The 10,620-nt window shown below is 37.3% G+C and overlaps 3 protein-coding genes across 3 annotated transcripts; 2 read left to right on the top strand and 1 right to left on the bottom strand.

Moving 5' to 3' along the window:
- The first annotated feature begins 1,029 nt into the window (after window positions 1-1,029).
- Window positions 1,030-4,852, top strand: LOC113311090 (polyadenylate-binding protein RBP47B'-like). Its single transcript, XM_026559940.1, has 8 exons — window positions 1,030-1,343; window positions 1,727-2,210; window positions 2,718-2,806; window positions 2,883-3,013; window positions 3,160-3,256; window positions 3,711-3,872; window positions 4,237-4,328; window positions 4,456-4,852. The coding sequence occupies exons 1-8, from the start codon at window positions 1,110-1,112 to the stop codon at window positions 4,568-4,570; spliced, it is 1,404 nt and encodes a 467-aa protein (XP_026415725.1). The 5' UTR covers window positions 1,030-1,109; the 3' UTR covers window positions 4,571-4,852.
- A 558-nt stretch (window positions 4,853-5,410) lies between these two features.
- Window positions 5,411-8,698, top strand: LOC113313396. The gene is made up of 6 exons (XM_026562156.1): window positions 5,411-5,683; window positions 5,783-5,838; window positions 5,940-6,004; window positions 6,112-6,675; window positions 7,176-7,353; window positions 8,312-8,698. Exons 1-6 carry the CDS (start codon window positions 5,539-5,541, stop codon window positions 8,504-8,506), a joined length of 1,203 nt encoding a protein of 400 aa, XP_026417941.1. The 5' UTR covers window positions 5,411-5,538; the 3' UTR covers window positions 8,507-8,698.
- LOC113313397 (glutaredoxin-like) lies at window positions 8,555-9,725 on the bottom strand. Its single transcript, XM_026562157.1, has 4 exons — window positions 9,477-9,725; window positions 9,295-9,383; window positions 9,094-9,192; window positions 8,555-9,012 (listed from the first exon to the last, which is right to left on the bottom strand). Exons 1-4 carry the CDS (start codon window positions 9,581-9,583, stop codon window positions 8,927-8,929), a joined length of 381 nt encoding a protein of 126 aa, XP_026417942.1. The 5' UTR covers window positions 9,584-9,725; the 3' UTR covers window positions 8,555-8,926.
- Window positions 9,726-10,620: the final 895 nt, after the last annotated feature.

The following is a 10,620-nucleotide window of genomic DNA, read 5'->3' on the forward strand; positions in this document are numbered from 1 at the left end:
GCTTTAGATTTGAGTTTTTACCGTAATATATAAACATATGACGATCCTTTGCGAACGATCCTTTTTTAAAAATTAACCACTCTATGTAAAAAACAAACATCCTCCTTGTCACAAAAATTGAAAGGGTCGTCAACTTACTCGAGCATTTTCCTAAAACGTTCGTCAACTTACCCTTTTTAAAAGTTAACGATTCTAAAAAAAAGTTCGGCTCCACTGTTACTCTTCGTCCTCTTAATCCAGCACTCTCCTCCACTAATGTTCTACCACCCATACATAGCTTATATAATAACTTGAAAGAACAAGTAAATAAGGAATTTCCAGAGTAATGAAAAGAGAGGGTCCCATTTGAATGAAGAGGATCGATTATGTTAGAAAAATGTTGAGATGGCTGTGCATTTGTAGATAAATAACTTTGAACAATCTGACACGTGCTTTAGATTATGTAGATTTTGACTGTTGACTACCAAACTTTTGAAGCTTAACTATTGTGTTTTGAATTGTGTTTTGAATAGGTCTTTAAATAAATGAGTCGTCATTTCTAACTTGAGGGTCATTACCAATTATGATAGAATCGTCATTTGAAATTTGAGGATCGTTTAGGTGTAAATTTTTTGGGTGACGACACTTATTAGAGTCGTCAGGATTTATCATATCATCATGACGATTTTTTATAACCTGAAAAAGTCGTCAGGATTTATCATATTACCAAGACGATTTTTCATAACCTTAAAACTCATCTTCTTCTTCTCTACAACACAAAAACAAAAATTTTCCTTTATCTAAATCTGATTTTAATCTAACTAAACTAATTAACAACTAATTAAATTAATTACCACTAATGATTTGGATGGTTTAGCCATTTAAAAAAATTGGGATAAGGGATAACCGTCAATTACTATTTCATGACCTTTTTTTGTCCTGTAGTTAGAGCCCCTAATTATTTTCTAGGGCCCCCAATTAAGTGGTGATATATATGTCCGTCCCCTCGTAGGCCCATAATCTCTATAGTCTCTGTGACTGTTAAGTTTAAAGGTGTTGTAAACATAAACTTCACAAAATCAAAAACCTTGACGAAACTTAAACCAGAAAAAGAAAAACAAAGTAAAAAAATGGATTCCCAGTTCCAGCAACAACAACAATGGGCGGCGATGAGTGCTCAACCACAACACCACCAACATCACATTCAACAACAACAACCACAAGTGTGGGGAGTTGGTGGTGCTCCTTCTCAGCAGTATCATCAACCAACTACTCTTGAAGAGATTAGAACACTTTGGATTGGTGATTTACAGTATTGGGTCGATGAAAATTACCTTAATACCTGCTTTGCTCATTCTGGAGAGGTATCTCTTTCTCTCACTTTCTTTCTTGAGGTTTTGTTTACTTTTAGGGTTTCTGCTGTTTTGAAAATTATGTTTTCTTGTGCTAGTTGTACTTTTCTAGGGTTTCCTTGCTTGTTTGAACTGAAGGGTTTGTTTTATTCATGTTTTGTTTGTGTGTGGGTGGGTATGGAAGGAAGGAAAGGGTTTGAATTCCTCCCTTGTTAGATTACCGTACTGAAACCTTAATTTCATTCCGGATGGAACTTTTGCAATGGAATTGAGTATCATCTTGTTGTTTAGTCCCCCATATTAGAGATATTAGAGGTTGGGTATGAAAAAATTTATACTTAAATTTTTGTTGCCGGTGCTATATTTAAAGTGATCAATATTATTTCTTTGGATAGGTACTTTCAATCAAAATCATACGTAACAAGTTGACTGGACAACCAGAAGGATATGGCTTTGTTGAGTTTGCCTCTCATGCTGCAGCAGAACGAATTCTTCAAACTTTAAATGGTGTGCAAATGCCTGGAGTTGAACAAACATTTAGGTTAAATTGGGCATCTTTCGGGATAGGAGAGAGGCGCCCTGAAGCTGGACCTGAGCATTCAATATTTGTAGGGGATTTAGCACCAGATGTGACTGATTATATGTTGCAAGAGACATTTCGAGTTCAGTATCCATCAGTGAGGGGCGCAAAGGTTGTCACCGACCCCAACACTGGGCGTTCCAAGGGTTATGGATTTGTTAAATTTGCTGAAGAGATGGAAAGAAATCGAGCTATGACAGAAATGAACGGGGTGTATTGCTCCACAAGGCCAATGCGTATAAGTGCTGCAACTCCAAAGAAGACAACTGGCTTTCAGCAGCCATATACAGCTGCTAAAGGTAATCATCCTGATCCTGTTTTAATGTGAAGAGAATAAAATAAGTTTAAACTGAAGCAAACAGAATATCTGGTTTGTGAGCAGTTATCTATTTTAATGCACGTAGCCAATTGCCTTCTTCCTCATGCCTTGGCTGGGATTGCTTAGAAATTAAGAGTAGCTAAGGAAAACAAGGGAGAGAGATCAGCTTTCGTGGTATACTAGTTACGGTATACTTGCTTTTATTGCAACTGGAGTTTATCTACTTCTTCAAATTCCGGGGACTTGGTTATCGTGTTTTAGTTTGTATTATAATTACAAGTTCTATTCATTGTTTCGAACCAGTCTTTTTCTTTGGTCATATTGAGAATAATTGATTGTTTCTTTAAGCTTGTTGATTTTTGTGTTAGACTTTAGATAAGTTAGTTTTATTTATCTACTAGAACTAATTGCAAAAAAAGTGCAAAGTCTAAACCTTGTTGATCCTGTTACTGTAGTTCTATGGATTCACCTTAATTTGTGTTGGCAGCCTATCCAACACCAGTGCCCCTGCAGCAAGCTTACAGCACACCTAGCGTGCAGCTTCCAGTTGCAGATAATGATTTGAGTAACACAACAGTAAGTCAAACACTGCAGCTTTTGTGTACCTATTTTTTCGTAGGTTTTATTTTCTCACTTGTTTCGTCATCTGCAGATATTTGTTGGTGGTTTGGATCCAAATATCTCAGAAGAGGAACTGAGGCAAATCTTTTTGCAATTTGGGGAGCTTGTCTCAGTAAAGGTACCACCGGGTAAAGGATGCGGCTTTGTACAGTTCGCGACTAGGTACATTTATAATCTAGCTTGCTTTCTTATATGTAATTGTATAGTTTCATTAAGGTATTCAACTCAGCTTTTGTGTTAGGTTCATTGGGAGTCAAAGCATGAAACTTATTTGGATGTAACAGTTAGCTTTGTTTGTTCCATTGTAGAGCATCTGCTGAAGAAGCACTTCAAAGGGCGCACGGGACTATGATCGGTCAGCAAATTGTCCGCCTTTCATGGGGTAGAAACATGGGAACCAAACAGGTAACAGTAACTGTCCTTTTTCTATAATGATGTTTATGGAGTATGCGCCTTTATTTGTTGAGCTCTTGTTTCATTATTCATTATTTTTTCAGTATAATAGTTTAAAGATTAGCAGGTTTTTGCCATGAACCCTAGGAAGGATAAAACCTTAAAAAATGCGAGATGTGTGAGTTATGAACTTATGAGTGACAATTCGGGAGTTAGGTTGACATTACAAAACAAGCTATTTGAGGAGCTAAGGGGTTTGACTATTTTTCTACTTTTATAATCTTCTCTTCAGAGTGCATGTCAGAAGCTGCACATTGGTATTGTTGTACTGTGTTGTGTCATCCCTAGGCCCCACTTATAGATGCATCATTTATTCAACATCAGTTCACTGGCTGGATTGCTCTGTCTCACTCGAAATCTCTACACGTGTGTTCCCTTTAACATACTTCCACCAACTAATTTTCAGGACCAGCCTGGTGCCTGGGGCCAGCAAGTAGATCCAAGTCAATGGGGTGCTGCTTATTATGGTTATGGACAAGGGTATGATGCTTATGCTTATGGTGCTGCTCAAGATCCATCTTTGTATGCTTATGGCGGATACGCTGGGTATACACATTACCCTCAAAAGGCAAGATTCTTATATAGTGTTACACTTGCTTTTTGCTTAGTACCTTGAGTTTGGCATACTTACGGTGCAATACTGACATCTTTCTTAAAGTCGAGATTGATATTGTGTCATCATAATTAATTTTAGCTTTGTATGACTAAAATAAAGCATCATGAGCCATAATGATAATTACTCCGAACTCTGAAGGAATTAAGTAGAGATTCATGTCTTGTTATTTCTCTAAAGTATAATACAACATTGTATTATAGTAACTTCCCGGAGTTTGTTTAATTAGAGCCTGGATCTATTGTCAAAAAAGAAGAGTTGGAGGTGTGAAGTAATTGTTCTAAGAGAATTTATCTTTCGTGTATGTGCTTTTCTTCAGGTAGAAGGTGTTCAAGATCTGGCAATGGCAGGTGGTGCACCAGCTGTTGAACAAAGGGAATATGACCCCTTGTCTATCCCTGACGTCGACAAGTTAGTATTTCCTTGTTTCTTTTCTTTTTCATCCCTTGGAAGTGCTTTTTCTGTTCTTTCAAGTGCATGTTATCAAACTTGTTCCATTCATATTGACTGTGAAATTTCTTTTTCTTTCTTTTACTAGGTTAAACGCAGCTTACCTTGCAGTACATAATAGCACAATGGTGGGTCAACCATTGTGGTTGAGAACGTCAGCACTCTCCCAGCAAGCATCTTTTCCTACTGCCGCAACTGAGTAGTTTTTTGCTGGTGGAAATTGAAACACAGATCTTTTTGTACCCTTTGGAAGAACCTGTTCCAAGCTACAGTTTCAGTCGGTTAACAGGCGGTAGAACATAATAGGATCATTCAACAGAAATGTGTAGAATGCTTGTAGGCTTCTGATTTTTTCAGTGCCAGAAAGAAATTTTTTAAAAACACTAGTTTTACCAGCTGAAAGCATTGTGCCTCTTTGCACAAATATTGTAATTGTTTTTTATTTATTTTTCAGTCACAATATTTTAAATCATGCCTTTTCCGTGTGGTTTAATCTTGTCTTCAAAACAAATTTATCTAAAGAGAGAGTTGCTGCTTATCCAACTTCAATGTTGGCAGTCCTAATCTTTCTGCCAAGCTAGATGAATGCAGTCTAATTTTGTTTTCCTTGAAAGTGCGCGCTAGTTTATCGAAAATGCTTCCCATCCCCCAATATGTGTCACAGGGGTACTGGTATTTGCATCCAGTCCTAGACCCACCACGGCCCTCTACGGGTTCACCAATCCTGAGACGGAGGGTTTACATTATGTATCTGAACCACTGAAGGGCTGGTGTGAGAGTGAAAAAGTAATGTTCACAAAGTCAACGGTCAAGGGAGTTGGGTGTAAATTCGTTAAAAGACCTAGGGAGATGCGTATAATCGTACGACAATAATGAGGAGGTGGTGCATTAAACGATCTGGCCGAAGAAAATAAACAAAAATAAAATTGAAGAATCTCCAACGGTCAGAAAAGTCACGAAGCATCGAAATCTCTAACGTCCACTTTTCTGTTTTTCTCTTCTTTCTTCTTCTTCTTCTCCAACTCTTTAACGTTACAAAAAGACTCTCCATCGTTTTCTTCTTCTCTCTCATCAAACGAAATACCTTAAACAAGGGGATTTTTGGGTGCAGAAGAAACATCATAGAAATTCCTTTCTTTTCTCTAGGATTTTCTTTTCTGTACAGTGAAAAATGGAACCAGCAAGTATTGATTGGAAGAATGTAAATTCTATTTACATTGAAGATGAATTATATGAGCATATAAATGCTCCTAAATTTATTAATTTCACGGCTCCTGATGATCCTGTTGATGATGAAGCTTGGTTTTGTAAACCTGGTAACAATATCTCTTACTCAATCTTCTAATTATCTTAGAAATTGACTGAAACCCTTAGTTTATTTCTCAATTTCGTGTTATTATCAATTGATGTCTCAGATTGTAAGCATCCAAAGACTGCAGAAGATTTTCGTAGATCTTATCCTAATTCAAAGGTTTGATTTCTTGATGAAAGATTAAGTCTTTAGTTCTATCTCACTGGAGATGTCTCAGATTTTTGTTTATTTAATGTTTGTTTCTTGATTTTCAATCTCAGGCTAAGTTTATTAGAGCACTTAGTAGTGTTTCTGAGCCATTACTGCTGGGAGATAGGAACTGCAGGTACTATAAGAAACCATTAATTTGTTCTGATTTCTCATAATTCTTATTGAAATGAAGCTTTTTTCCGTATGAACTACTAATTCTTTTACTAGTCTTTTATTTTCCAGAGATTCTTACCTCAAAAGAAGATTACATAATGATCAAAGACCACCTGAATCTCACGGAGATAGTGAGAATGAAAACCCCAATTTATCCACTCCACCTCCAAGAAACCCATTAAAAGCAGTGTTCAAATCGAGTGCAGAAAAGAAGAAATGTAACAAACAGTTGGGAACTTCTTCTCCTGCAGAGTCATCCCAAGAACGTCGAAACCCACAACTCAAAACCACTCTCTCAGCCAGAAATCTATTCTCTGGTAAAGAAATTCTCAGTCAGATAACTGAATTGTGCGGTGAATTAAAGAAATTGGCGACAAGAGCGACACAGAAAGAAGGATGCGAGAAATCAAATGAAGAAAAGGCGGTTTTGGTGAATGAGAAGAAAACACTTTTCCAAGAATTATTAGCCAACGGTTGTTCAGTAGATTTGAATGACAAAGTGGATGAACAAGACGAGCGAGTATCTTTGTTTGCTGAGAAAGAGAATGAAAAAGAGAGCAGACCTTTGCTTGCTGAGAAAGTGAATCTTGAATCACCAACTAGTAATGGAAAACAGAAGCTGAGGAGAAAAAAGTAAGTGTTCTAATTTTCTAGTTTAAATTTACTTATTTATTAGGAGACGGGTAGGTCAAATTGGTTCCCTCAATTTAGTCTCATTGAATGATCATAGATATTGATGCATTTGAACACTGAAGAGCCTTCTGATGAGTCGAGCTCATTCACTATAGGCTTGCAACTCCATTAGCTAATACCAAACACAACAGTAATAAGTTTATGGTATTCTCAGAGAGTTGTGACTTTGGCCAACTGTCATGGCAGCAAGAACAGCTTTGCTCTCTGCCTTGGTATTTAAAGACTTATTTCCGAGGAGCTAAATGCTTCGTGTAGGGACACTTAAAATTGCAGCCATTGTAAGAAAATTACCATAACAATGAGCTTAAAATTACTATGCATTATATTCCCACACTGGCTCAAAAGAGCGGCAGCATTCGTCTTTGGTCTTTACTTGTTCTGCATTTTGAAAGTTTGATGCAATGCACATTTTAAGATTTTCATGTATGAACTTAAAACAGAAAATTTGAAGATACAGAGAACATTCCAATGTCCCTGGATTTGAAGAAGATAGTTGGACAGAATTCGCTGCAGGTGAGAACTAATCCTCCATCACCGCAGTGCTTTTCAGCAGCTCGTGGACCTCTCCGTTCCACCAAAGCTATCACTCCGCTCAAGACTATCAAGTCCATGCCTGCTGTAAGTAGCACTCTTTTTTCTCCCCCATTTCATTGTCATACCTTACTTGCATATGAATATGTTAGGTGATATGTCCGTATTTCAAGTACTATTCAAATCATACTGACCAAAAGATGTTAACACATAATTGCAATGTGATATGGAAAGACAATGGAGCTGACGGTGTGTACTGCATGAGATCTGACTTGTAGATGGTGGAATTCTCTTGCCTGACAACCCTACCTGCTTAGAGTCCAAGACCTTAGAAATCATAAGTTCTGTGAGATCACTTACTCTGGTACTCGCCGCATAAAAATAAAAATAGGGCGAATCTGAAGAACCCAGGAGGGTAGTTTGATCATCCTTTAGATAGTCTGTCATCACTAGCATACTTATAGTAGGTACTGTCTCTGAGAGTACATTTCCTTTTCTGCTGCCATAAACATATGTCTGCAACTTGAAATTAGATAGGAGGTTCATAGAGTTTTCTAGGAACCTACAGCCAAATTTAGTGTCTAGCTAACAACTTGTCGTGCATCAGTGTACAAGATTTCTTAGTTTTGCGCGTTAATAGTCATTAGAGGGGCTAAGCATTTTCCTTGCCCTGCTGCTCCACTTGCAATGCAGCTGACGGCTCTGCACATTACCAATGAACCCTGAATTGAGAGGCAGCTTTGGGGATATCCTATGAGATGTTCAAGGAACTTTAATGTTTGGAGAGTTGAGAGTATTTCAGACTGCTTTCACTAGCTTTTAGTAAATTAAATATGGGATTAAGGTGACTAGAACCGCGTCTTATGAATTAGATTTTATTTTGGTGGATTTGTAGGACCTCTCTGTGCATAAGAACCCTGCACATAGATACTCATATCACTGTCCTAGTTGTTTCTGTTACACTTGTATTGTGGGCAAAACAGTCTACAATGCATTATCTGCTGTACATTTACTCTACTGATTTCATGTTGGGTTTATATACTAGGAGAGGGGAATCCTTCAAGAAGTGGGACAGAATAGCAGCAGATTAGCAACAAATGATGATCAGCTTCATGGGGAGGAAAAAGCTTGCAACAAAAATATATCTCATGCAAAGAGTACTACTACTAGTGGTGGTTCAGAAGAAGCAAGATCCTTGGACATATTTTGGTTCTTGAAGCCTTGCACTATGTCTAGCTAAAATGACTCGAAAGGAAGCAAAAGCAAATAACTTCCTGATGTTCAATCCTTTGGGACACAATTCTTTATTTTTTTCATCATTCTCTTTTACATTTGATTTTTGTTTCATAAATGTAGAGGAAGAAATAATAATATTTCGATTGTACTCCATTCTTTATCAAATAAGTAAAATACATCTACTCTTTCATACCTATGAGTGATTCCAACATGTTTGTTTGTTTCATTTCCTTCATTAACAAGAAGGTTGGGTGATAATCACAAAATGAACTAGAAACCGTCTTATGAAGAGAAAGAAACTCAGAATTTCTTTTATTTAGTAACCATAAGTATAAACACCACACTAGAGAAAACACACATCCATTAAACTTCTTGTTGTTCTGATATACAGCATCCTCTGCTGACTGCCAGCATTAGTTATTGATTACAGCTGGGAAGAGTTGTTTCCGATAGCCCCAGCTTCAGTGAGCATATTCACCAGTTTACCTTTCTGATGCAGACCAGTAACACCTGTTATTACCATCCAAAATAACAAGTTAGAGAACAATGGAAAGAGGGAGGAAAATTTGGGGGGTAGGTTTAAGATCATACTGTCGCAGCCGCCGACATGTTTTCCTCCGATGAATACATTAGGAACAGTCCTTTGTCCAGTCCACTCCAGTAGTGCCGCTTGGATATCATCCCCATCACCTTCACAAATCACAAACCCAGTTCAAATTTTGCAAAATACTCAAATAAAAAGGGCAAAAAAATAAAAATATTGTCGAATTAGAATGGAGATTTGAAACTCACTCTCCTGGTTCAATTCGATGACCTTAAAAGCTGCTCCGAGCTGTGTCAACAACTTCTTAACACTAGTGCAAAACCCACAGTATGTCTTGCTGCCAAAAACAAGAAAAACCCAAATCAATTGAAAAAAAGAAAACACAAATCAAATTTAAGTTGGAATTGAGCAGAGAATTAATTTTACAAACCTGAAGACAACCACTGGAGTTGAAGAAACAATTTCTTTTGCTTTTGCTAAAGTCATTTGTAATTCCTCTGGTGTTTTCTTACTTCCAGAACTAAATACCCCTCCCATATATAAGCCTAGGAATAATAGTCTCTCTGTCTTTCTCTCCTAACACACAGGCAGGGATGAGAACTGAGAGGTGTCAACTAGTTAGGGTTTCAACTTCCAGGAGGCTGCTGCATACAATAAGACCGATCAGATCCAAGACTGCACGTCTGCCACGTCTTTACAGGTTTGACCCTCACTATGAAAGTATTACAAATTTACAATAAAATAACAACCCTCACTATTTATTTTTTTATTTTTTTTTGAACCGGGCAACTCTCCCTGTGAAAGTATTACACCGGGCTTATTGCTATGCACCATGTCAAAGTATTTTATTTGTCATATGGCAAATAAGTTGTGATGATAAAAGACTTAAACTATGGAATTCCTAGTGAGCGATATTGTTGTTAGAGCTAGCAATAAAGACTCCATCGTTGGAAATAATGTTAATATTGTTCGTTCTAATAACCAGTGCAAACAACTAGTTCTTTCTCGCTTATAAATAGGTAATTTTCAAACTAAATTTTTACACAATTTTTTTCCTTCTATTTTTCACTATTTCTCTCTTTCTTAATCTGAATTATTTCAAAATGCCTTAAATGGCAGAATTTCGAACCCAACTTGATTTTTCTGGAGTAGTTCTTGAAGGTGTTGTCAAGAAGATATGTGATAGTTATAAAGAAATGGGTAAAAAGCAAATAAGTCTTCAAGTTTTGGATATTAACCAACACAAACCTGCAGCTAAAAAAAGGCAAAGAAGAGTTCAAGGCAAAGCAAATTTGAAGCCAAGGTGATACCTAGATACTAATATTCGTTACTAAGGTATGGACCGACTAGGGGTGTAAATTCGGGCAGGCCAGGCCGCCCGACCCAAAACTAAGACATGCCGGGCAGGCCAGGCTTAATATTTGTGAGCCCGTAAACAAATTCAGGCCGGACAGGCCGGGTAAAAGTGGATAATTTGCTACCCAAAGACGGCCCAAAACCCGCTTTTTATACGGGCAGGCCGGACAAGCCACTATTTTAAATTTTTTTCTTTTTTATTTTAAGTTTAAATTTTC

The sequence above is a fragment of the Papaver somniferum genome, chromosome 9, assembly GCF_003573695.1.
Source record: "Papaver somniferum cultivar HN1 chromosome 9, ASM357369v1, whole genome shotgun sequence".
In the NCBI taxonomy this organism is placed as follows: domain Eukaryota; kingdom Viridiplantae; phylum Streptophyta; class Magnoliopsida; order Ranunculales; family Papaveraceae; genus Papaver; species Papaver somniferum.

Bases quoted from the DNA above. Each gene is read 5' to 3' on its own strand.
- LOC113311090 (XM_026559940.1), top strand. From the start codon at position 1,110: ATGGATTCCCAGTTCCAGCAACAACAACAATGGGCGGCGATGAGTGCT. The intron at 3,873-4,236 runs GCAAGATTCTTA...GCTTTTCTTCAG, and splicing joins ATACACATTACCCTCAAAAG to GTAGAAGGTGTTCAAGATCT. The intron at 4,329-4,455 runs GTTAGTATTTCC...TTCTTTTACTAG, and splicing joins TCTATCCCTGACGTCGACAA to GTTAAACGCAGCTTACCTTG.
- LOC113313396 (XM_026562156.1), top strand. From the start codon at position 5,539: ATGGAACCAGCAAGTATTGATTGGAAGAATGTAAATTCTATTTACATT. The intron at 5,684-5,782 runs GTAACAATATCT...TTGATGTCTCAG, and splicing joins AGCTTGGTTTTGTAAACCTG to ATTGTAAGCATCCAAAGACT. The intron at 5,839-5,939 runs GTTTGATTTCTT...TTTCAATCTCAG, and splicing joins GATCTTATCCTAATTCAAAG to GCTAAGTTTATTAGAGCACT.
- LOC113313397 (XM_026562157.1), bottom strand. From the start codon at position 9,583: ATGGGAGGGGTATTTAGTTCTGGAAGTAAGAAAACACCAGAGGAATTA. The intron at 9,384-9,476 runs GTTTGTAAAATT...TGTTTTTGGCAG, and splicing joins ACTCCAGTGGTTGTCTTCAG to CAAGACATACTGTGGGTTTT. The intron at 9,013-9,093 runs GTATGATCTTAA...TGGTAATAACAG, and splicing joins ACATGTCGGCGGCTGCGACA to GTGTTACTGGTCTGCATCAG.